Source organism: Tauraco erythrolophus, chromosome 5 (genome assembly GCF_009769465.1).
Source record: "Tauraco erythrolophus isolate bTauEry1 chromosome 5, bTauEry1.pri, whole genome shotgun sequence".
Taxonomy (NCBI): Eukaryota; Metazoa; Chordata; class Aves; order Musophagiformes; family Musophagidae; genus Tauraco; species Tauraco erythrolophus.
The window spans coordinates 51774853-51801617 of record NC_141469.1 but is presented as its reverse complement, the minus strand read 5'-3'; the positions used below and the strand labels follow the sequence as shown (position 1 = coordinate 51801617).

Genomic DNA, 26765 nt, shown 5'->3' with positions numbered 1-26765 from the left:
TCAGTATATATATTGTAACAAGACAGGAAAAAGGAAGTCCAGGTTTCAGAGGAAAAATGATTTAATATGACAAAGGGGCTATTGTAATGATGATATACAGAGTCAAGTACTAGGAAAGAAAAGGGAAATACAGAATTCTCTTCACACGCATGAAAAGCAGATTCAGCCCCGAACAGCTTCTTGACTGTTTGGGGTTGAACGCCATAACTGACATCTTTAAATACTGCTGCAAGTACATGATCCACTAGTCCATTCTGTCAAATAAAAAAGATCTGCTCTCCGTTTTTAAAAGGTCACCCTGCCACTACTAAACCGTGTCTCTGCTGCCTTCCCTTGTTGTCACAGCAGCCAACAACCTACCTGTTGCTAAGGCCATTTATGCTCACACTGGCATTTTCCAGCCTTTGCTTTATGTTTCGGTTATGACAAACACCAAAACTGCACAGACAGAACAAGAATTCTGTTCACTTTTGGCGTTTTCTGCTTAGCTTTCACATATATAGTCCTAAAAGGGGCCACTCCTCTGCAATTTCATGATGTTTGCCCGCTTTGTGCTCCATGCAAACAACGGTTGCAGCATGGTGCTCTCCACGGAGGGCCGAGGCTGCTGGAGCCATGGCAGTCCCGGAAACCAGCAGCACCAATGAGCACACAAACATTCGGCACAAGCCCTCATCCAAACGGGCCAGCTTCGGTTAGCAGCTGCTTCCCTCACATCCCGCTGAACTCAGCCACAGGGCCCAACGGGAAACCCCTCAGCCAACGGCGGGCCCCCAAACCCCTTGGTTGCTTTCAGGGGTGCCCAAAAAGAGGCTAAAAAGAGGGAAAGAGAACACCCGGCGCAAAAGAACAAAAAAAAAAACCCACGCGAAGCACCGCTAACGGCCGTAGGCGAATACCGCCGCCCCCCACTGCCCCCCACTGCCCCCCACCGCCCCCCACCGCCGCCCGACCACCGCCCGCGCGCCCCTCCCGCCTCACGCTGAGGCGGGCGGGCGCGCGCTCCCCTCCGCCCCGCGCCGCGCCGCCCCGCCCCGCGCCGCGCGGCGCCGCGCGGCGCCGCGCGACGCCGCGCGGCGGGTGGGCGGGGTGGGCCCCGCGGCCGGATGTTGTTGTTGTTGTTCCTGCCCCGCCCCTCGCCCCCTCCCCCCGCGGAGGGTGACGGGCGCTTCCTCGCCGGGAGCCGCTCCTGCCGCCTCAGCTGCCGCCGCTGCAGCCTCGCCGCGGCTTCGCCGCCGCCCGCTCCGGCACCGGGGTGTCCCTGCCGGGCCCCTTCCGCCGACCTGCGCGGCCGGCCCCCTCGCGTCGCCCCGGCTCCTCTCAGCGGACGCCCGGGCCTGGCCATGGCGGACTTTGACGAGATCTACGAGGAGGAGGAAGACGAGGAGCGGGCGCTGGAGGAGCAGCTCCTGAAGTACTCCCCCGACCCGGTGGTGGTGCGCGGCTCCGGCCATGTCACCGTGTAAGGGCCGCGCCGGGGCCTGCGCGGCCGGGGCGGGCGGTGGAGGCCCGGGCGGCGGGATGGGGACGGCTGCGTGCCGCCGGGCCTGGGGGCGGCTGCGGCTGGGGGCGCCGAGCCGGCGGTTACAACTTGGGGCAAGTTGGGGAGGTAGGCGGGGGGAGCACCCAGCTGCTACTGCTTCCCTCCCTCCTTCGCGTCCGAGGGGCTGCGAGAGGGCTCTCCTCGGTCCCGCCGGGCAGCGGGGTGCTGCCTGAGACTCGCAAGCGGGTGCAAACCTCTAACGAGGCGCTGAGGAAACAAGGCTGACTTGGGCTGTGACTGGTAGAGGAATGTAAAGTGTTCGTCCAGAGTGGTGAGGTGTCAGGAAGTAAGGTGCCTGTGTTCCTGTGCATAACAGGTATGTGCCAGTACATGACCAGCTAGACTGCTGCTTAGGGTTGTTTATGTGTCTGATACCTGCTCCGATTTAACGTGTGGTCGCTAATGTAGCTCTGGGGGCTTTTTAAGAAAGAAAAGGCATCCGTGAGTCAGATGGGTACATGTAAAATCATCTTAAGTTGTGATTGATATATGTTGTTTCTCTGTGTTTAGCATGGAAGTGACTGAGAGTTTTGTTTTGTGAATGTTTGGTATCTCTGACAATCTAGCAATGAGTGACCGTGCTTTAGTGTGGTATTTCTCATTAATGTAACAGATGGGGATGTCTGTCCTTCAGTCAGTTCTGCCAGGCCTGCTCTACTGAAGTGTAGCAGTTGTCAGTTATGATGTATGGTTTCAGAGGCTGAAATATCATCCTGGAGACAAGACGCAGCAGTGCAAACTTTTTTTTTTGTATTCACTGTTCTGCAGGACTAGGCTTGCAGTAGAAGCATAAAAGTTGAAAGCGTTGTGAGTCCCATGAACTCTACTGATTTTCAGGTACTGACCTGTTCAGAAATCCGAGGTGCAATTTGGAGTAGTTTGGTGGCACTTTGGCACATTACTGCTGTAATATTTGGTGGACATTAAGTAATACTAGCAGCTGGGCAGTGCAGTTTGCTGTCTGGTTAGATGGAAGATATGGTGGGAAACCATGGTTTCTGGTTAGAAACAGGAAGACATAGACTAAGGGAGGTTTGGAGAGTTGGAAGGCCGTGGATGGGCAGGAGGCTGAGGAGGCCCCATAAAGGAACAAGCAAATAGCCAAAGTGTTCAGCGTATGACTCCTGTATATTGTGAACAAAAGTTGTTACCATCCAATGACTTCTCTGAAAGTAAACTGGTAGCCTTAGTCTGTTTCTTGTAAGCAGATGAAAACCATAGTTAAATAGATGTCATACTGGCAGATGCAAAAGTATTAAGAGCTGAAATGGAGACAGGCGCTTGTTTCTTCTCCAGTACTGGAAGGTAAGTGTGTGAGACAAGATCAAGGCCCGTTAGCGAAATCATGAGGAAGCTTGCGTAGCGTGTCTGTGACTACTAAGGGCGTTGCAATTCAAGAAGGATGATTGCCTCATTAATTGTTCATTAATGGTCACTAGCTCATTATTACTTTTAAGATGTTCCTTAAAATATTTGTTCTTTAGGTTTGGGATGAGCAATGAAATATAAACATGTACTTGCAAAATTAGACAATTGATCTTTGTGTACTTTCTTTATTGCACCAGGTGTGAACAGTTTGCTGAATAGCATCAGCCACTTTTACCTTTGTACAGCCTATAACTTTTTTGTCATTGATGGACAAGCTTATTATCAAAAGTTAGATCACTGTCAGAACATTCACGTGGTGGATTTAAGGAACAGGTCAAGTCCTATGTATATAATTAATTAGTCTTGCCTGCTATAAAAGCACGAATGCGTTTTGAAGGTCTGACAAAAATTAGCAGCAGTTAAGCAAATACTGGATTGATCTGTCCCTGGCTCCTGCACTTTAAAGAGTTGCTGACTGCTTCTGCTGTGTGTGTATTTAAACAGGAGCTCTCTTTTCATGGTCTATTGTCATATTCTCTCTAATCTTACATAGGAATCATAATGTTAAGTTGCAAATATGTCATTTCCATGACTACAGATTAATGTCAGAAAGGCATTTACTATTACTTGGTTTTGTCCAACAGACAGTGGAAGTGTGTGAGAGAGTCCTTTCTAAGCAGAGTAGTTAAAAGCGATTAAAGGAAAGCAGGTAAATATTATCCAAATAAAACATAGGAAGGTCTTGCCTTTCCAGGCTGTGGAGCTTTTATTTAGTACTAAAGTTATTTTCTTAAACTCACTCTTTCGAGCATGCTGCACACAGTTTTATAACTCCTTTTTTTTTAACATTGTTTTTTGAGTAGTCAAACTTTTCACACCAGCAGAGTTTGGTAGTCAGGAATAATATTTGACCTGGTCTCTGATTACTTGAGGTGATCTCTTCTAATAGCAAGCAACTTGGAAGCTGAGAAATACATAACTTCACTTACAACTGAATTGAAAATCCAGAGCATTTCATACTCGTTTCTAAAATTAAATTAGGATGGAAAGAGAGGTACGTGATGAGTTTGAAATCGTGAAGAGAATATTTGTAATAGGTTGTCTGATTGTATTTTTCAGTGACCGTTTTCCTGGGTTCTCCTGTTCTTTGACCAGTTGAGACATATATGCCTTATATATACCAGCCCATATTTCTTGGTAATATTGGATTTATTAGTCTTTTGCAGTGCTCGAATGATGGAGAGCCGTTGTGATGTGCTAGGGAATTTCTTTCTGTGCTGTTTGTCATCTTAGTGCATTGTGTGTTGATGCAAGATAGCTGTTGGGAGAGGAAAAAAACCCTCACAAAATGTATTTTCCCCCAAGCCAGTTTTTTGGTATTAACTGAAGTCTGCTTATGTGTTTTTGAACCTTACTCTGTATCAAGGACTTATGAGTGAAAACAGGGCTATGTAAGAATTACAGATGGAGAGCATTAAGATTTGTGGAATATATATTTGTTTTGTAAGGGTTGGATGGAACATGTGGAACTAAAGAGTCCAATTGAGAGCCATGAAAAAATATTCCCATGAGAGAGGACAAAGAGGATAGTGTGTGTCAGTTTTATGTGTTAGGAAGATCTGAGTTGCAGGCTGAGAAAAGGTTGCAGGTCGGTTGTGTCTTATACTGTAAACTTCTATACTTTGAAGTTTCCGCCTTTCACCATTTCTTTCTTCACTGTATACAAGGGCAGGAACTCAGCTGAACCTTTCAAGCAGAGACATGTTCAAGAAACATTTTTTGAGGTTCCAAGACAGTTAAAGGAAATACTCATGTATGAGGTGAGCATAGATCTGTTGAAGACATGATGTAGAATGGGAAAGGCATAGATCAAGCAGAGAAGAGTACGTGTCACTGGAGATGGAGTACTGTACAAAAGAAATCTAGTGCTCTATGAGGACAGCTGTCTGAGGCAATGCATCTCCAAAATATTGATTTCCGGTGTTTGATTTTAAGACACTTTTTGCTGCTTTTTTGTCAGAGCTGTTGTGTCTTGACTGTGAACTTTTAGTAGTGTTCTGTGGAGTTTCTAGTGTTTTCATTTCCAAATTGCAGCATGTAGTCAAGAGTCATAACACGGAGATTGCATAATTACTTACCAAAGCTTTTAATGTAGGGAGTCACCCTTTTTTATTACCTGCGTATGGTGACAAAACTAGTGTGGAAAGCTCAGAATGATATCGGTAGCTGGTTGAGTTAGCTTTGGTGTTTCAGTCTCACTACCCCACCATGTAGTAAGCATTGCCACAAGCCTTGAGCATGTAGTTTCAGTCTCATTTGCTTACAGCTTCACCAAAGTGTAACTGTATTGGTCAGAAGTTTCTGTGCTTCACTCTGCCTCAGTGTGTTGGTAAATTCAGATACCTCTGGAGCTTTGCCAGTAAGGTTGTCTTTGTCAGGCACGGCTTTTGCAATCTCCGTGACTATTTGCTTGTGTTTGATGAAGCTGTCAACATTTGAATACTTTTGGATCATGCATTCACAAAAAAAGCCTTGTTTCTGTCCTGCTGATTTCGCAGCCAGCTTTCAGCGAGACTGATCAGGGCTTTCCCTGCAATTACATCTTTTTGTGACTTAACTGAGAGCAAGGAGACTTCTCTTTGCCTTTGCCTTACTTGCTTATGCCTCCGAGTAAAGGACTTCCTTAGTATTCTGGATGGAGGCACAGCTGAAATTCTGTCTCATGGTCTGGGGCTCAGCTTTGTTTTAGTTCTTGCGACAGGAGCTGCTTTGGACTAAATGATCCTTGTAGTTGGCTACTCACTTATTGCTCAAATTTATATTTAATTCCATTATTCATGGTAAATCTCTTCTGGATGTTGAAGCATGAAGTACATGAAGATCATTCTTTGAAGAGACGTCTCTTTTAGACATCTGTCTCTGGCATTGATGAATTAATTATATAATAAAGTGGTGTTACCTTTTATTTTTGAGGCTTCTGATGTGTATCTTGACCTTAGAGTTTTTCTCTAGGCTTGGCTGCTTGTGAAATGTGTATGGATCCAAGGGATTTTTTCAGACTTTGGTTCTCTTTTCAACCTACTGGGAATTTTAAGTAGCTTAACTGATAGGACATGACACTTCTTTCTGACATTTACATAACTTTTGCCTCAGTACTTGGTTTCACTAAGGATTTTGGCAGAAGGGTGGATGGTCGTCCTGTCATGGAGTATTCAAAACGAACTTCAATGGTAGAAGTATGTTTCCAATAAGTATGGATTTTCTTTGTTCTGTGTTGAACTGGTAAACTTGCCATATATTTCTCTGGTTAACAACTTTCATTTGTTACTTCACCAGTTTTGAGGGATTTGTAGGAGTTGCAGAGCTACTATTCTAATCACAAATACTCAAATACGCTGAGTAACTTATGTGTAAATAAGGTCTGTGGGAGACCTTGTTGAAGACTTTCAATATATAAAAGAGGCTTGTAAGGAAGACGGCCAAATACTTTTTACTAGGGTCCTGTAGTGACAGGACAAGAGCAATGGCTTTAAACTGAAAGAGGGTCCATTCTGACTAGATAGAAGGAAAAAATTTTTTATGACGAAGGTGATGAAACACTGGAACAGGTTACCCAGCGAAATTGTGGATGCTCAGTTATTGGAAGTGTGATCTGGTTGGAAAGGGCACTGAGCAACCCTATTGAGCAACCCTATCTAGTGGAAAATGTCCCTGCCCAGGTCAGGGGGGTTGGACTGAGTGATCGTTGTGGTCCCTTCCAACCCAAATCATTCTATGCTTCTATGATTCTACTGCCTGCAGGCAATGATAGGGAGATGACTTATGTTTTCTTGAGACCATGCGTAAAAACCAGCTACAGCGTCAAATTCATAAACTACCTAGCCCAGCGTGCTGTTGCAAGCTGTGGCAAAAGGCTTTGCTACTTATGAGTTGCATGCAAGTCTAGCTGTTCCTGATGTCCATTCTCCTTGTACTGGCATCTGCAGTTGTGTGAGGTGATGTATACTTCAACGTCATCTTTCCCTTAATGCCTGTTTGTCAGGGAATTTGTGTAATCTCTCTTCAGACCTGTTGGCACTGTCTGCATTGCTAATCTCAAGTGGAAACAAACTCAGAAGTTTGCTACTTGCAGCTTAAAGAAGCACTTTCTTTTACGTTTTAAACCAATCTCCTGCTAGTTTCAGTGAGTGCCCTCTGTTGTGGGCTTTGGTGATTAGCAGTTAATTACTCACCTTATCCACTGCCTTCCTGAAGCTTTGCACTTTGATCATAAAACCCCCTCAGCTGCCTTCTCCAAGTTAGTGTCAGCCTTGTTAGTTTCCTAAGGTGGGAGCTGCTTTATTCCCTTAATTATATTAGTCTTCCTTCTCTCAGCTTTCTCTTGAGTCCACCAAGTCCTCCATGAAATGTGGATGCCAGAACTGCACCCAGTACTGCATATGTGGGTATACGAGGGTTTTATGGAGAACGAAAGCGGTACCCCTCTGTGTTTGTTCTCAATCACCTTCCTAGTGGTGCCCAGCATTTTATTGCTGTTTCTGGCAGCTGCTGCGTGCATTGAGCTGATGTTTAAGAGAATCCTGAGTGGTCATAAAAGATCTCTCTTGTGAGCTGTAGCTGCCAAACTTGAGTTGAGTATTGCATAAGCATAGTTTAGCTTTCCCAAGATTCAGCACCTTTTATTTACCTACGCAGAAGCTCATCTGCCAACTTTTGTCCACTGGGTTTTGTAAAATCTTTCCACAGTGACTCACCCTGGGTACAGCACTTAACTGCTCATTTGATTATTTGGACAAAGTTCTCCATTGGCATGCAGATCTTTCAGTTCAGCAAGAAAAACTAAACCAGCCTTGAGAAATGCTTAGCTGCTCAATAAACACACTGTCAAAGCAAATTATGTCTTTAAATTCTGCAATTATCAAGGCTCAGGTAAGCTTTCCTGCACGCAACTGAGCTGTGTGTGATAGATCTTCCTGCCAACATTCAAGTCTTGAGCAGTTTAATTTCTCATTTTTGTCGTTTATAGTATCTGGTACTAAGACTGCTTTGTTTTATATTCAGAAGGTTATTAATGACAAATAAAATTTTACACTAACTGCTGTTTAGCAAATTAGTAGCCAGTCATACAGTTTTATTAACGGCTTTGTTAAACTATATAGTCCTTGTTAGAAGTTGTTGTCCAGACTGGATGCCAGAGAATACTCAAATTTTCTTTGAGGTTCATCCATTCCTGAACCCAACCACGCAACTGTAAGATAAAAACCAATTTTTTCTATAGACAAGGTGAAACTCTTTTAATGTTTAGATCTTCTGAAACCCAGAATTTTCAGTAACTCCAGCGCATCTCAAACTCCTTCATAGCTTTACATTTGCAATTGATAGGTTTCTTTTGACTTAGTTAACATTTAAATCATGTTTTGTTAGGTAGCATTTTGTATTCCGAAACTTACTAGTGTACTTTTTTTGAATAAACAAGCTGGTATTGCTTATGCTTAGAACAGTTATTGAGCACGACCTAAATGGAATATCACTGGATGAGCTTTTCTTCCAGGTGGGTCTCTACTGGTGGAGGAGGAGAGTAGTGGTAATTCAAACTGTGGCATTAACTTACTTGCTCTCCCCCTTGAAGTACTTCGCTTCTCCTTTCACATTTCCCACTGTTGTTTATAAAAATTTTGCTGAGTTTGGAGAAGAGTCAATAGTATCAACTTTAACAAGGTACTGTAAGCAAGATGAATTCCAAACTGCGTACAGTGGTGTACTTTTGTCTGTTAGGGTAATTTTAGGAATTACTTTTAATAGGAATTATTTTTTCCTGAAATTAATGCCTTTCTGATGTGAACCCTGAGAGTGTTTAGGTGCTCGTAAGTTGTGGCATAGGCTTGGATTATTTATAATTTTGGTATGATCTTCATTTTGTTTTTGCAGGTTTGGACTAAGCAACAAATTTGAAGCGGAATTTCCTTCATCTTTAACTGGAAAGGTCAGTATCTGTGTATAGGAATTTGGAACCAGAGTTAAGGTTTTATTACAGAAATAAGAGTTCCAGGTATAGAGCATTTTAAGAGCAATAAATAGCACTACTGTGGTACTAAGTTTGTGTTTGTGGTTTTTTATTCTTCTTATAGGTTGCACCTGAAGAATTTAAAGCCAGTATCAGTAGAGTTAACAGTTGTCTTAAGAAGAACCTCCCAGTTAATGTACGATGGCTACTTTGTGGATGCCTTTGCTGCTGCTGCACTTTAGGTTGCAGTATGTGGCCAGTTATCTGCCTCAGTAAAAGAGTAAGTTGAACTGTTGTTACAATTTTTTGATAGTTGTAATTGTACTGCGTTTGTTGTCATTTTGTTTTTATCTCCTTCACCTTTAAAAACTGTGTGCTTGAACTTACTTAAATCGGTTTGATTGCATACATTTTGTATCAGTTTTTTGTCATCCTAATTAAAATTACAACAGGCACCAGTCAGAATTTTGAGCTTATAACTCAATGAGTGGTAGCATAGCTGAATGTCTCTGCTCGAAATGTGAACCCCACAGCACTTATTACTATTGAAGTAACTTTCAACATACTTTTTCAATAGCTGCATCTTTCAGTGATACACTGTTTGAGATTATCAGAATTTGGTAGTGATTGAGTGGCTGTTTGTTTTGAGGAGCTTCTGATTACACTGTGCCCCAAATAGTGATATGCTTTTGTTGAAAAAGACAGTTTTAAAAAGGTAATAATTAATTTTTCTTTTTGGATTTTCCTTTCAAGCTATAGATGAGTAAGATTCTATTTTTCATTACGAACTAGAAAGTAGTGTTTTGTCTGTGTACGCTTGACACATAGTGTATAGTTCACAACAGAAGCTCATTGCTCATTCCTTTTTTTTTCCCTTGCCTGCCTCAGTGCAATTAATTAGGCTACCCTCCCATCTCTTCTCTTTTCACATGTGTAAAAATTGTCTTTGGCTGGTCGTATTGCACTACTTTGCAAGAAGTCTCCGTGCCTCCCCATCCTTTCCTCACTATTAGTACTGTTTATCTTTCCATTTGATGGCAAGGCTTGTGTATGTTCTCTCTTGTGTAATGCCTCTCAATGCTACAAATTGTGTACAATTCAGTACACTGAACATCATAATGATTTTCTTTATCAAAGTCCTCATTTTACAGGGTCAGTAAATCAAGACATTTTATACACATTTTATATGTATAGGATGAACACTGATCATAACAAAACCTGTATGTATTTTTGTATCATCTAACTTTGTGTTAAGATCTTAATGCTTAGTCCCTTTGAGAGATTACTGAAGGCTAGTTTTAGTTTTATACAAAATAAGGTAGAAAAGCCTCCTGGTAACGTTGGAGTCTGTGGAGAGAAAAAAAATAAATGCTGGCGTCAGTGTGAATTATATCAAACCCTAGGTTTTCTGCCTTTAAGCTGTCACAAACTAGTAAGTCTGCTGTAGGTTGATTGTATCTCTATATCCTAGAAGTCTATTACAAGAAATGAGAATTTGCTGATTGCTTCAACAGATAAGTTGGTGACTTAAACATGGACAGCAGCAAGCTAGTTAACTTCTAAAGGAGAAAGGCAGAAAATGATAGCAGGATGTAACATGGTAGAGGCTGATGCCACAAGCTCTCATCTTCTAAACTGAGGCCTCTTAATCTATTACTGGAAGTCACAAATAATCAACTTTTTATACATTGTTAAACAAAGTCAGAACAAAGGCAAGGGCTTGGAGCATCTGGAGCCAGAAAACAGAGTTTGAAGCTGAGGAAGGAGATTCTGTCTGGGAACCTGGTGAAGCAACAGTTAGAGAAGTGCTTCCATTGAGGTTTGTGTGGCATAGGAGTTAAGGTAAGCTCCCTTCCAAAAGTACACATCTGAAATAAACCCCAACTATGGATACTCTGTTCAGAGGAGGCTGGAAAGAGGTTAGTGGTGTAATTGTTGCTGTAATACACAGACTGCATAAATACAGAAGAATCTCAGAAAGAGAATGAACAGCAGGAGCAAGGACAGAAACTTGGGGTTGAAGTTCTGGAAGTCATCCTAGAGGTACAACCCAGACTGTCAGTAAATGCTGCATTTTTCCTATTAGAGCTGGTACCAGGAGACATTTAAGGATCTTCACGCCTTTTCCTGCACTTAACACTGGGTAACTCAGGCTCAAGCTTGGATATCCAGCATTAATGAAATTGACGTTAGGACTCAGCTGCCTAAACACGATATCTTATGCTACCATGGGTGGCACAGTGGTGCTAGACACTGATGGCCCCGAATACTTATGTTTAGACAGTTTGATTATTCCTCTGGAATGAAAATAATTTAAACCAATCTGGAGACTTCAGATCTTGTGGCAACATGATTTTCCATGTCAGCAGCTCAGCAAACAGATGTCTGCTTAGAGGGTTGTCTGTCAGACAGAGGACCCAGAACTTGGTGTCAGTTCAGCATCTGGAGAGTATAGTATCAAGAAGAATTAGTTAACTTGTGTTCTTAAAGACAAACTGAAAGGGACGTGTACTTCCCCGAGCTACAACTCTTAATCCTGGATCTGGCTGAGAAAGACTTTTCTGGTAGAGGAGGTAAGGAGGAGAGATGTGGAATATTTTCAAGGACATATTTGCAAATTCTAGTATAGGAAACGAGCAGAAGGATTTGTTATGATTCTAGTCAGGGCTACTACTCACAGAAAAGCATTGAAGAGTTACTGCCACTTGAGTTGCTTGAATAGGTATGGGTGGTTTCAGCTTTATTTCTTGGTAGACCCAAATCAGGAAAGTATAAAGTGATTTAAGTCCTTTGAATCTCTCTTACCTGGAATTGCGGGTTTTGTACCCTGTAATATCTCAGTACTGAGTTGCATCCATAAGCTTGTAAGATGTTTTTTTCATTTATGCAGGACTTTCCATCAGCTTATGTCAAAGTGTTATGACAAGTGCAGAAGACTAATATTTTTTTTTTTTTCCTAGAAGTAGGGAAAGTGAGAGACAGTGCATGATGTGAATTACCTGGAGCTGCTCAGCAAATTGACAGCAGTTGTAAATACAACCTTGTTCATCTAGGTTCCAGTATGTAATTTACTCAGTAGATTCCAGTAGAACTGTGACAAGAAGCAACTTCGTATTCTTCCACTGAAAAAAAAAAAGATTAAATCCATAGACTACTTTAGGTTGCTGCTAGTGCCGCAGTTCTGCTGATACATAGCGAGCTAATGTATTGTGTAAAGTAATCACATTTGAACTCTTGTACTGCTTGTCTCTGACTTTACTGTCTTGGAAGGAGGCTGTGTTGATCAAATGATCTTCCATGCTTTGACTTCTTCAGATCTCTTTTTACTGGCCAGACTCCAGCCATAATAGTGTAGTCACAACAGCCAGGATTCACTTCTTGAGGAAACAGCAATCCAGGATAACATGTGCCTGTTTTCTTCCCTTCAGCTTTTAGATACAATGGATTCTTTCCCATTGACACTCATAATGTAAAACAATTATAACAGATGAACAATAAATAAAAGGTTACTTATTTTACAATACCTGCACTTGTCAGAGAAGTGTTGCCCAGAGAGCTTTGCTAATTCAACCCTGTCCTAAGTGATTCCTAATGAAAGGACAGTTATTTGGGACTGGCCTGTGTTACATCCTTTGCTGCAGTGATCACAAAAGACTCCCAAAACCATATAATTAGTGTGTTTGATTTCTGGAAGCAGGATGGGAGTGTTCCCATGTAGAACTGAAATTTATGTAGAACATGATTTAATCACGCAATAAGAAATATACCAGCCTTCATCTTTGCCCTTTTCTGCTGAAATAGAAAACTAACAAATTTGTTTTGTTGAATTGCATATACAGTGAGGTAACAAGTGGGAGTGTTTTCTTAAGTTAAGGATTTTATTAAATGAGAATACAGTTTCAACTATACAATTGCTTACTTTTAATACAGAAGTGTACTTTTTTCAGAATGACCAATTAAGAAATGCCCGTTTTAATGAGGCTGAATCAATCTACCATGCTTTTAAATTGCTGGTATAGTTTGCAGCTCTTTTTTAGAGAAACATTTTTTTTTTCTTTTAAGGTTCATGTAGACAAAATGAAAACTGCAGCTTCGGAGTTTGTCAAGTCACAATAATTCTCTTAATCTTGTTCTGTATTCTGTGTTTTTACTGCCTTTCATTGACTTTTTTAATTCTAATGTGTGAATGTTACCACAAATGTGAACATGATTTTTTTAATTACAGGCAATTATTGCAAGTTTGTATATAATGGGAATATATACTTATTTCTGTACAGTGAAAAGTAAGTTATGGGTTTGTCTCCTTAAATCAGCAGGTGATTCAAAATAGGAATTTATTAAGTCACAAACATTTGTAAGCTTAATTGTTAACGATATCACTGTAATGCATTTCCATGCAATGAAAGCTTTCCCTTCACTATATTTTTCTTTTCTTTTCTTTGTTCAGTGCTAGTTTTGTAAGTGTTTTTGCAGTATTGTTTCCTGTCTTCTTTTGCATTGAGGTATTTGAGAAAAAGCCTGCTACTCTTCACCAGTAGAGTAAACGTTTAATTTGATTTGGTATCTTATTGCCTCTCTCCTTTTATGTGGTCTTGATTCGATTTTAATGAATAAAAGCTGCAGGAAAATTACAGGAAATACAGTCTCTCCTTTGCAGATCCAGATCGTCAATGATCTTCAGTAATTTTACTTATAGATTGTACCATCCTTTCTGGGACAAGTTCCAGATTGTACAAATGAACATTAAGCCTTTACGTTATTGTTCTTTATTTAAAAAGAATGACATAGTGCTTTTTGAATTATATTTCACTATGGGCTGAGGTGCCCATTTGAAGCCACTTTTTCAAATGAATTGACACTCATTTTCAGTATGAACTAAATGCTGTAGCTCTCGAGGAGTAAATAGGATAAATAATTTCAGCAGAAACGGTAACAATGAAAGCTATGATAGAATTGCAGTACTGCTAGATTTCTTAAAAGCTGTTATTGTACATGTAAATTGCATGTTTCAGAACATTCACAGGCAATCTCTTAAAATGAATAGAATGAGGTATTTAAGAGCAATCTGTACTAATACTTTCAAGAGCTACTTGTTTGTTTGTGAATTCACACAAAGCTGATGAATGCTGCGTAAGCCTCATCATTAGTTGTCACTTACGTAGCAGTTTGCATCTTCAGAGTGCTGTATAAACATAAGCTAATTACAGCTTCCAAAGTATTGATTAAATTAAATATGTGGTGGAGGAGCTGGAATGAATTTTCTTAAATACTGTAGTCTTGCTTGTCAGTGGATGATAGTGATGTTAACATACATTAGCTCAGTTTATTGAAGCTATGAATACATTAAATCTATTTTCAAAACTGAAGGAAATATGTATTTTTCTCCTCTGCCTATCTGCCAGGAACTTGGCGCTTCTCTAATACCATAATGCTTTTCCAAGCAGTTTGTCAAGGCAATTAGGTAAGACTGAAGGTGCCTTGTTTTTGAAGTCTCTGTTGTGACAGTTTGCATTGTAATTCAGTTTCGAAGAATCTTTAAAATTGTAATGTATTTATTATGTTTATCCAAACCAGGACATGTGATCTCTGTATTTGCTCTAGTCAGCTTAGTAAAGCTTTTTTTAAAGTAGAGCTTGTGTTTATCAAATATGCATTCTTGACCGTTGTCTTCAAATATATTCAGAAGTTTTTAATCTTTTTTTTTTTTTTAGTATCAGCTATGAAATGGAAACTTGAAAATAATCAGAAGATTCAGATCTGATATATTTTTCTTAAAAATTACTCACTATGATTTCGGTTAGAAGAGTCACTAAGCCTTCCACATACTGAACTTAAAAGTCGCAAAGCCTGTGGAACGCTATAAATGTGACATCATCACATGTATAGCTCTGTGTTTGTTTTTTTTTCCTATCTCTGAAATCAGATTTTACTTCCTTCAGAGCACCCTGTAAAGGTTTATCAGGTTTTCATGTGCTTTCCTAAAGGATAGAGTAGTGAGTTGGTGTATAATGAGATGTGGGAGTAGATAATTCTGTCATGTCTTTTAATTTGCAAACCTATCTGAGAGGTGGAGGACAAGCAGGGCAATAAAATCAATGTGAAGAATACTTACAAGTATAAGTAAATCACAAGATATTAATTTCTTTGTTTATAGCTCAAACGCAAATCCTTTAGTAAAAGATGTATTCTAAAGTTAAATTTGTAATTTAATGTATTCTTAATAATAGGTTTTATACTAATCTTAAATGCAGCGTATATCTTTGCTTTCTATAGTGAATATTCTAAATGCTATTTAAAATTTAATTACATTTGTAATTAGAATATCTCTGAACATTCTAATATTAATCAAAATAATACACGTAGGATTAACATTTCCACATATAATGCCTTTTACACTGTGATGGCTAAGGTATATAGAGGGAGCTATAGATCATGCAGTGGTTTGATTTTAATATTACTTTTTGTAGTGTTTTTCATGTCCAATTTGACATGTTTCTGAAAAAACAAATGTGAAGTAGTTGAAATTTACATAGAGATATTTTGAAAGAGCATTCTAAAAATGGTCTAGCTTGTTGTCAGATTTGGAAATCAGGTTAGAAAAGGTAATTTTCAGAATTCTATCTTCAGCAACTTATAGATGATGCCAGATAGGGAGCATATGCAAACACTGTTGAGGAAAGAATTAGAATGCAAAATTATCTGAAATTCATACTGTAAAATGAAAGTAAGTAGAGAGCACTTGACCAATAACTTGCTAGATTGTGTTACTGTAAAATGCAGCATAGAACTAGAATGGGCTGCTGGCAGGTGTGAGGTAGTGACACTTCTGTGCCTCTTCTGTTGCTTTTTCTCAAAGTCGTCTTGCTCTTTTCACTTTGTTAAACAAACCAGGGTAAAACATTATTTTCTGCATAAGTTGGAGCACTCTCAGTAACTCAGACGCTATAAATGAAGTAACTTGTTTAACAAAAAAAGTAGTTCAAGAAACAGTTTTGGTTTTTGTGCTGACAAAACAGTTGAGAGAGGATGAGGAGGGCAGTTCTCCTGCAAAAGACAAGACTGAAGGAGCTGATAAGTCTTTTACCATACCAAACATATATGTGAAGTGGAAAGTGACTAGTTACATCTCGTTTTATTCCCCATAAAAAATATTTTTGCTGAATTTTGGAATAAATTGCTGAATTTGGAACAATTGATGATTGGAAAACTTTTTTTAAGTAGCCAGATTTATTTTTTCTAAATTGGTTAACTAGCTGAAGAGTCAACCTACTTGAGATTCTGTAACTTTCTGGTTTAATCCTAGATGGGCAAGGCACTGTAGAGGCTGTCCGTTTCAGAGGGATCATTCTCTTCAGCATGCCCACTACTGAAGCTTTGGATTTTACAGGGTCTTCTAGAGTTATTTTGTTAAGTTCTGCTGCCTTTCAGTCTTTCTGGCCATGTAGCTTCTCTTCCAGTCTTGGCCCCTGCCCTTAGACACTCCTAATGGTGGGAGTCAAAGGCTTCCTACATACTAATAGGTTAAACCTGGGAGTGTTCTTAGGAATTGGTGCTTTATAATTTATACTCTGTGAGAGGTCCCTGGCCGGCTCTGGGTCTGTATTGTGTAACAATTCCTAGGCATTGTCACAATGCTTCAGGCACTATGAGTGGTTCGGAGGTTATGAAAACTTACTGATATAGATGTAAGCTATTCCCTGCCAGCTGGCTTCAAGTGAATGGGAATGTTTCTGGGCATAGTTTCATTTCCTAATAGAGATGTAACCTGAGGTTCTTTAGTTTCTCCACCTGCACTAGCCTTGAACTATGTTCCATGGCATACTACCAGATATTTTGGAAATAAATGATGGAGACCCAGATTAACATCTCTGCAACCTTAAAAGACAAGGTGGAGATGGAGTTTTCATCTGTGTTCAGTTTATAATTTCCCACAGTGGATGACACCAGATGAGTTACTTGGTGGAGATTCAATCTGATTTTCGTCCCTGTTACGGTCAATTCCCTCTTACATGTTCATTTTCTGTGACCCTTTCTGTGAGAATGTACTTCAGCAGGAGGTGGATGCTTTAGATTGTCATGGCCAGATTTGAATAATTTATTTGGAGGGAACAGAGCTTCATGGTTTTTGTTTCTGTATGACAGAGAATTGGAGCTAGAATTTAATCCTAGAATAAAAGAGTTAAAAATCTTTATTTGCAAATTCAAGTAACAACATTAGGTATAATAGTGATGCTTCATGAATCAGTTCAACATCTGTCTGCTTGTGAAATGTATTTTTCCACATCTCAGTTAGGCCTTCTCAAGGGAAGTGTGTTAATTTTGCCAAGGTCAAGACCATTTCTTCTAAAAGGCTTCTCTGTAGTATCAAGTTTCCACAATGATTGGCTCTAGTCACTGTCATCTCATTACAGAAAGTAGCTAGCTACTCCTAATTGGTGACTTAGCTCTTATGGGGCAGCTAAAATATCCGGTGACCTTAGCATCTTCAGTCTTTTGGATTGTCTGTGTTTGAGAGGAAACTTATATAAGACTTTTGTAATCAACTTTGAGGAACTTCCCTTAATAATTTCTCTCTGCCACATGTTTCTACTGCAGTCCAAAACGTCTTTGGAAAATACTCCTCCAGTATCTATCAGTTAATACATTGGTGGTAATACTATAAGATGTTCACCATGGTACTCCTGGATAATGTACACAGGGTGTATGTTTCTGTACACCTCCTCCATTCTCTGCATATTTCATGGCTTTAGTGCTTTCTTAGACTAGGAGTTTGAGGATCAAGGTAACCAGAGTCTCTGAGAAATCCTCTTTGGCTTAGATACTAAAAACTGTTACATGCAGTAGCGTCAAATAACGCTGCTCTCCTCTATATCAGCAGACAGCGTGGTGGAAGAGACCTTTCCAGAGAGTAGTTGATCTGATTTGATTCATTAAGGTTTAAATTTGTCTCTCTGTGAAGTACCAACCCAGGGTTGACCCCGTACAAATTAGAGCAGTTTATGGATCATGTGAGGATGTGAGACAATATTATCAGAGCTGTCTTTTAGAACAGGAAGTTTCCTGAGATCAACTCGATGTTGTCAGTTCTTGTGCTCCAGAATTCTGCTGATTATATTTCTCTTTGCCTGATCAGGGGCTTTGATCTGTGCTTTGGTCTGGGCTCACTTTCTGCCCAGAGTCATCTGTAAGCTAAGACAAGATGCAGCAATAGTAAACCTGTTGGAAAAGGCAGTTATTTCAAGATGGTACAAAAAGCACCAGAACACTACATTTGTTTCCAGATATTCTTCAATCCATGTGGTATGGGTTTCACTCACTCTTGCATGGATGCTGCAGTGGCTTCTGGGATGAGCACCCTTACAATAGTCTTTAGTAAGAAATTACCTAGTTACTAATAGGTGTATTTTGCATCATCTTTCCTATGTGGTTGAACAGATACCTTTTCAAACTACTGTACGTACTGAAGCAGGTATTCCAGGATGTCAGGATCTGAACTCAACTCAGGTTTCACCTTTGTTATCTTCACCCTTCTCAAATAGAGAATTCCTCAGTAAGACAGAAATCTTAACTGAGTTACAGTTTATAAAGGGTTGATTTGTGATACAGTTTCAAGATGGGGACTTTATCAACACAGATAAAGGTATATGTAATTCGGTTATGCATGTTCCGAGTACAACTTTGACATTTTCATTGCACCAGTATGGGCTTGCAAATTGACTTGGAGATATTCTGGCATGTTGAAAGTGAGCATGCAGTTGTGTGACTCATCTTCTAAATTACTTGGGTATAAATTTTGTGGTCAGGTATATCTTTGAAGAATGAACAGAAATTCCTGCTTCCATCATTTCTCTCTTTGAGTGAGCGGAGATGGTATAGTTCAGACCTCTGTTAGGGCCCTTCACCTTTCTTTCATGAGGTGTAATACAAATTCTGGCCATATGAGAATCAACAAAAATCTTCTTAAACTGATCTCTTTGCATTTTGAAATTTGAGCAGAAAGTGTGGTTTTTTTTTTCAGGGCAATATTAAAAATTATTAATATTTGATTGTGGTAAAATTTGATATGAAGGAATTTGAAAATCTCCATGTACTATTTATTGGACTAATGTAGCACTACATTTACATATGTTTTGGAGTCTTCAGATGAGAAGTCAAATGTACGTAGCTGGAGATTGTTCCGTTGTTCCCAGACAGCTACGAATAAAATTGATGGTGAAGGATGGTGTTGTTACTGTCCATGTTATTTCCCCACTTAAAGACAGACAAAGGGAGGTACTCAAATTAGCACCGTTTTGGGAGTCATGTAAGATCCTTTTGTTTAATATTGTACCAGTCATTCACTGATTTACAGCAGGAGTTGAGGGGGCTTTGGCCCATTCACTAGTGTGGTTTAGCATAGTGTGCATGTTCCAGGTCATGCACTGCAAGAGAGGGCCCCGTGGCTGCATAGCCTCCCAGTCCAGATCATAACTGTCTCTGGAATGGAAAGCTAACTTCACTAGATGCTGCAAAGACATAACAGAAAGATCTTGCAGTGGGTAACACAGGTAACACGCTATTTGTATTCAATACTGCCTTGTTTCTGGATGAAAAGTTCATACTTAGTCTTCCTATTTTTTTTTTCTTCCCTGTTTAAGGGCAAAACTTTATTTTACTTATTTGGGAGGCATAAGCATTGGTGAAAGTGTGTTCTGAGTTGAGTTTTTTTGGTAATTGATTTTTTCAAAAGACTGTCAAACATGAAGATCTTTAAAGATCGGTAATTTTACAGGAATGTTCCGTTAGATGTTGCATCTAGATAGTTGGTCGAAGAGATCTATTTCAAAAATTCTGTGAATAACATTAAAGACTATCTGCTTTTTCAGAGTATGTTACAAAGCATACTTTCTCATTATTGGTATGCTAAAAAGTGTACTTGAATTGCAGTTTTAGCTTTGCTGAAATATTGGATTGGGTTTTTTAAGAAAAAATTTTAAATGCTGGATAGTATTAAATCTTCCTAATAAGCAAGTCTCTCTTCCACTTAATTTGTGCTTTTGTTGTGGCTAACAAATAATTTGCTGTATGGGTTTTTCTGTACACCATTGATAGAATATATAAGCTTGTCATCCTAGTGTGCTGGAAATGCTACACTCAAATCAAGTGTTTCTTTCTGGTTTTGTATATCCTCACCTGCTCCTCACTGTAAATCATTGAGATGTCAAGAGCAGTGATTAATTAAGCTGCACGTGCAAGTGCTTTTTTTTCACCTGTCAAGTAGGAAGAAAACTTGCTATAGTGAATTGTGTGATGCTGTTTAATTAATTTCTTTTTATTCCAGGCACTGAGGTTTGTGGAAATATTTTACAGTCTATTTTTCATTAACATTTCTGTATTGATAACGTGGCGTGATTTGGGAGCTGCGACTATCCCAAATTGTAGTATAGGAAAGACTGTATTTAAGACTCTGGGAAAACAAATAATCATGGTCTGGAGGCTGCGTATGTTTTTATCTCACGCTAGTCAAATTACTTTAAACTGGCTGCTTCTTTAAATAAACTAATTAATACAACATAACTACCTATCAATTTCTTATTTATGTATCTGTGTTGTAGTATATATGTAATTTTATTGGAATTTGAAAAGCTTGAATGTTTTTCACAGTCTTTGGGCAAACAATGAAATTAAATTGTATAGTGATCTTAATCTATTATTAAAAGGTCCTGGCAAGGAAGATTACAAGGTAGATTCAGGTTTTGAATCGGTTTTGCCATTGGTTTAGCAGCGGGTGGGCAGGCAGATGCCTGCTCAGAGTAGAACCTATTGCCATTTTTCACCATTGATAGAGTAGCCTTTCAGAGTCAATGAGCTCTGTCAATGTGAGCTTGTCAAGGCTACAACTTCATAGACCTGAGAGGCGGTTTGAGAGGTCAGCCCTTTTCAGGTTTGCTGTGATGCAAATGAACTTTAATGCTTAAACAACTATTGGAATTTTTATGTCTGCTCCTTGTTCTTTTTTCTTCACAAAGTCATTGACGAGACATTCAGTGCTTTTTAAATTGGAAGTTGCATTGTGCTAAAGACCTAGTACAGATTTACGGAGGGCTGAAAGCAGTTAGATCATGTTCTTTTCATGGTGCGATTAGAATCAAATCGATTTCCCTACAGCCTTCAGCATTCAGATGGCAATTTTAACAAAGCTTGGGGGCTAGACAAGGGACAAAACGACTGAACTGAATGTTAATTACACTCTGCAGCCTTATTTTCTTTTGATTTGGAGCTGACTGGCAACTAAATTAACAAAAGTGTGACCATAACTGCTGCCCTATTTTCATTTAAAAGGAGAGCAGGCTCTAAAAGGCTATCTTTACAAAGAAACAAGTGAGGTCTACTGATTATTGTTAAAGGGCACTGTCTTTAAAAACATAATAATAACAATAACCCCCAAAATACTCAATTCCCAATTGATGTGATAAATTAGTCACTGGCACATTCACCTTCTGATAATTCCTTGACTTGCACTTTTTAAAATAAAACGTAATAAAAATTCAGCGTAATGATTACTTATAGACAGCAATGATCTAATTTTTAATCATGTGACTACGGTACATGCTTAGATGTGTTTCCCCACAGCCGCTTTGGTATTAAGCTAGAAAGGAACTGATGTTTGAAAACGAAGATGTTAATATTCGGTGGGAAACGAGTAATTTGTTGTCCAGTTTTTATTTTGCTTAGACGTTCTTGTTTCTCATGAGACCATTTAGTTTGATTTGTTAAGGTTCATTTACAGTACTTGTATTTTGTAGTAATAACAGCAAGATGCTTTCCCATCCCTTCCCCTCACCCCTCTCTGCCTTGTAAGGAAGCTGCAGCTGCACTAAGTTGTATTTGATCCTTGTCATTGCTCCATCCTTTTGCACCTGCAGCTCTGTTGGTCTCATCTTAACACCTGGCACCATGAATTATCCTCTCTTTATTCCTAGTCAGTAGCAAATCCCATTTAGAGCTAAGCAGTATATATTCTGGCAGTCAAATGACCATAAATGTCAGAATGTATTTCTCAAATGTAAATATAAATGAATAATTATACTCAAAATGCTGTGAAACTTTAAGGCACAGAATGTCCTTTAATACTAGCATGCATAATCTTAAAAAGCTATGAGGAACAGCTTTCGGGATTCTCTATCTGAAGCGTCAAGTGTGGACAACATAGGCAGTAAAACTTTGCTTTAGAATCCTAAATAATGGGTTTGCTCTTTATATAAGTCACAGATTTAGTAATATTCATTCATGCAATTTACTGTAACTTTTTGCGTTTGATTTTCAGTCTCTAAAAGCTGGATATAAAAGTATCAAAAATACTCTTGTTTAGAGCGTTGTGTATTTGTGCTTGACCTACAGCATTGCAAAACAGTTTGCAACATTTGTCGATTTTGATGCCGACCTCCATAGAAGCAGTGCGTTCAGACCGCTGGTACTGGGGAAGCAGTATTCCTGCTTTTATACTTAGATCGCTTCAGAATTTCTGTAGATTTAAAGTTATAACTGCTATAAGAACCAGAACGCATACATACGAACAGTTTTAGTTCCGTAATGGTTGAAGATAGTTATTTGGGTGTCATAAAAACTTGTTTCTGTTCTAGTTACTAGTTAATAGCAGAGAAGTTTTGATAGTACTATAGACCACCCTGTACTCAGTCACTGTCCTGTACCTCTCTCTTTTTCACACAAAAGCAGCTGCAAAACAAAGTTTTTCTAAAACCAGTCAAGAGTAAAATTCTTTCTCATTTGTCTTCCAGACACGAAGATCGATTGAGAAGTTATTAGAATGGGAAAACAATAGGTTATACCACAAGGTGAGTGCCGCAGGGAGCAGCTTCGTACTGTTGGAGTTTGAATTGCACAGTATGGAAACAGATGCTTTTGTTGAACGAAAAATATGAAAGGTGGACAAATGGGCTAGTCTGTGTGCTGCAATAAAATACAGCTCATTTTTCTTCTTTTTCTTTCCTCCTTGTCTAGCTGTGCTTGCATTGGAGACTAAGCAAAAGGAAATGTGAAACGAATAACATGATGGAATATGTAAGTTAAAGGGCTGTTTTGTGAGTTTCTCTATTAAATGATCATTTATTTTGCTTCTGATCTTATTCTTTTCATGATTATTAATCAGTAAAGGTGTCAGGAGCTTAATCGCCTGAGTGCAAGGATTTTCTACGGTTCACAGATGCATGGTTTCATGTGCAGGACTGATTTATAAAGTTATGAATGACTTGAAAACAAGGCTTCACTGTGTTCTGAAAAATAATAAATTAATTGCCAAGATAAAATAGCTTGAACATGTGCTGATGGAGTGTGAAATTTTAGATGCTGTATAAAGAATAACCACAACTTTGGTTACGCAGCAAGTCAGATATGGCTGTTTTATATAATGCTAATCAAGTCTAAAAGTATGGAAGAAGACCTTTCAACTAAGCTGTTGGAGCTTAAGAAACCTTTAGCCTTTTTAGATTTTAACTGCCCCTTACCTCAACTGTCTTGAAAGTATCTTTATCTCCAATTGGTGTCACTGAAATATTTTTAAGTCTCTAGATTTTAACTGACTTCAGTCTTTGGCTGAAACTCCGTATAGGCCCTTTTTGGAAATACACAGTGAGAAGTCGTATGTGGTTTAAAATGAATGGTGTTCAATGTGGGATTTCAGTTTGTTTAGCTTGCAACCTTTCTGCTCTCTTTTGGTGCTGTTTTTATTTCAATTTTCAAAATATCTTGGAGGTACATAGAATGGGATGAAATTAAGCTGCTAAAATGTAAGAAACATTAGAATTTTCGTAATTTCTTTTAATGCTCTAGGAAGTAGGAGATAGGAAGGATTAACTTTTTAAAAATAAAGGTTAGCCTTTGATAAATAACTACTGTGTTAGTTCTAACTTATCTGTGATCTTTCATTACATGGTACTTTGTCTATTCTTTGAAACAAAAAAGCTATCCTGCATATAAAATTTTTGAAAGTGATTAAATAGCTGGAAATGATATTAAAGAATAATTTTCTTTTAGTCTTCCCCATTTTCCTGTTTCTACTTAGATTTCTAGCCTGAAACATATGATCTCTAAAACACATTTTTTACAGAATGGCTTTATTAAATTCACTGAATAAGTAGACTTTTTGTAACATCTATTCTACAATTTTTTGGGGTTTAAATGCATGAGATCTGACTGAAAATGGAATAAAGCAAACTTCAGAAAGTGGATTTGAGCTTTACCTAAATGAAGGGCTTTTTATTTCACTGAAAACTTTGTTTTTCTACATGAAAATGTTTTCACACGCAACGTTGTGCAGATTCAATTAAAAAAACCAAACAATGCCAGTTTGTAAATACTGTGGCCCAGCAGCATTCACAGATGAACGTTCATTCTATTAAATAAAATTTAAGGTCAGTTGACCTGTTTACATTAATAATATGTAAGCATGGGCATATGGTTTTACAAGATAAAGTTCAAAAATTTTGTTTTCAGTTTGTGAAATGTCTGATATATTATGTCTGGATACATTCAGTGAGAAAATTTTTACAAAACTTTTCTGTACCGTTTTCTCATTTTCAATTAACTGATTTACTAGTCTCTTAAAAACTGCCCTTAATGTTATGTTCGTGATTTTAATTTTGAATAATAAATGCTTATCCTCATTTTTTTTCAAAACAGGTGATTTAAATTAGACTCTTGTACCCAAAACATTGTGCTTTGCCCATTTGAGGTTCTAAATCCACTGTTGTAGATGCTAAATTAACTAAACAATTAAATAAAATAGAGACAAGATAGGCTTACACCTTTGGCATAAACATAATGTTCCAGCTTTACTTCTTGCTCCCTTTTTGAAACCTTGCCTGAATATCAGAAGCCCTGGTAACTCTGAAGTATCCAGTGGTTGACTCATGTCAGTGATCGATGGATTTTGAGCAGTTTGCATTGCTTCTGAAAATAAGTTGCTTCTTAATATCTCTGAAAATAAACTTATACACATATGTTCAGTATGCTATCAGAGATAGAAGTGTTTGCTGTCTAAGCAACCAAGTTGTGTTCTCCTTTACAATCAAAAACATTTAGAATTCTTTTTTAACTTAAAAGGCAAGCTCCCCTAGCAAGTAAACAAAATCTTTAGTTATGTTACCAGATGCATTTATTTATGAATACAGTCATGCTGCTGTATTATCGCTGTGTCTCTGAAGAAAGAAAATGCATTAAAGGAACATTTTCTTTAAGCTTTCTATTTAAAGTAGGATAAATACTTGCATTGTGTTCTGGAGTGTGCTCTACCGTGTGTACACAGCTCAGAAACATACAGTTTAAATTTGAATTGGGACTAATGGTGCAAAAGCATTACTCAGGTTTCTTGTTAACTACTTGCAGATTTGTTAGATATGGGAACTTTGCAAAAGTTGATACACCTTTCTCTACAAGTTTTGAATTATAAACATGATTTAGAATCCTATATTCAGTGGAAACAATTTTGAAGTAAAGGGAATTGCATGTGTAATTGAAAATTAACTTTGCATACATTGTGCCTTCTGTTTTTTTAAGTAAATGTTTCATGATTTTTTCCTAATATAAGTAAATTAATTATATTAAAGAATGATTATGTAGTAGCTTGTTCCAGTTTGTTAAAATGTGCTAGGTATTGGTAGGCAAACTTTTCAAATTGAATATGATTGTTTAAAAGTTTCGATTTTCTACCCAAAAACAATTACATCAAACAACTTTTGAAATGGTCTCTTACCTAAGAAAAGCACTGTGATCTTTGATCATAATCACAACTTGATGTACTTAAAAACAAACATATATGTGAGTTATCATTGTGATAGATAATAGGATTGCTGCCATCTTCCGTATAATATATATTTCTTTCTCTTTTTTTACAGGTCATCCTTATAGAATTTTTACCAAAGACACCGATTTTTCGACCAGATTAGCATTTGATTTATTTATAGAGACTTATTCAAGTATGTTGTCTTTCCAATGGTGCCTTGCTTGGTGCTCTCCTGGTGTTGACATAGCATTGGTTCTACAGAATCTTGTGGTGTTATCATTTTTTTTGTTGCTGTTTTTTGTTTGTTTGTTTTTTTTTTAAATAAGAGCATGTTCTAAGTGCGTTTGGTCAAATTCTGCAAAGTCATTTCATGCAAATGTTAACTACTACTTAAGTTATTGTTACTTTTACTACTTCTGTTTATTAGTGTATCTTGATTTACAAAGAGTCTTTTACATGTGTGCGCGCGTGTGTGTACATATATATATTACTATAAATACACAGCTGAAAACGGTATACAAGTGAGCAGGTATTTTTTTATCCCAAAATGACACAACTGATTGACTATATGTTGTGTAAGTCCTTTTAATCATTCATTTACGTGCTGAAGTACCTTCTAAGATCTTCCTAAACTTTTGTCAGCCACTTGTCCATTGTAAATATTTTTATTTCGAGATATTGGCTAGCCTCTTCCAACAGAAGTTCTTTTTGAAACTGTGCTTTTTGAAAACCAAATGTCATTGCATTAGTAGAAATCTCTGTGCTTTTCATGGAGAAGTCCTGTCAGCTGGTTCTGAAAAAGTTCTAATTTAAAGGTTAAAAAAAAAAAGGCAGCAAAATAGAATTATTTTACTCAGACTAGAAGAATGACTGAGAGAATTGCATGCATCTGGTTAGCAGAACTCAAGATCACAAAAATATATTAGTATTGCAGTTTATAATGTAGCTGGTTTAATTCAGGCTAATGCCATAGAATCAGCTTTACTCCTACTGTTTACCAGATCCTGTACACAGGGGTGCAGAAGGACTTGTTTTACTAAAACTTATTGCCCGAGAGGACCTATCAGGGT

General features: G+C 38.4%; 1 protein-coding gene across 1 annotated transcript; it reads left to right on the top strand.

Moving 5' to 3' along the window:
* Positions 1-1309: 1309 nt before the first annotated feature.
* On the top strand, positions 1310-25988 carry CHIC2 (cysteine rich hydrophobic domain 2). The gene is made up of 6 exons (XM_086611579.1): positions 1310-1462; positions 8840-8894; positions 9040-9195; positions 22694-22750; positions 22917-22976; positions 25808-25988. Exons 1-6 carry the CDS (start codon positions 1344-1346, stop codon positions 25856-25858), a joined length of 498 nt encoding a protein of 165 aa, XP_086467705.1. The 5' UTR covers positions 1310-1343; the 3' UTR covers positions 25859-25988.
* Positions 25989-26765: the final 777 nt, after the last annotated feature.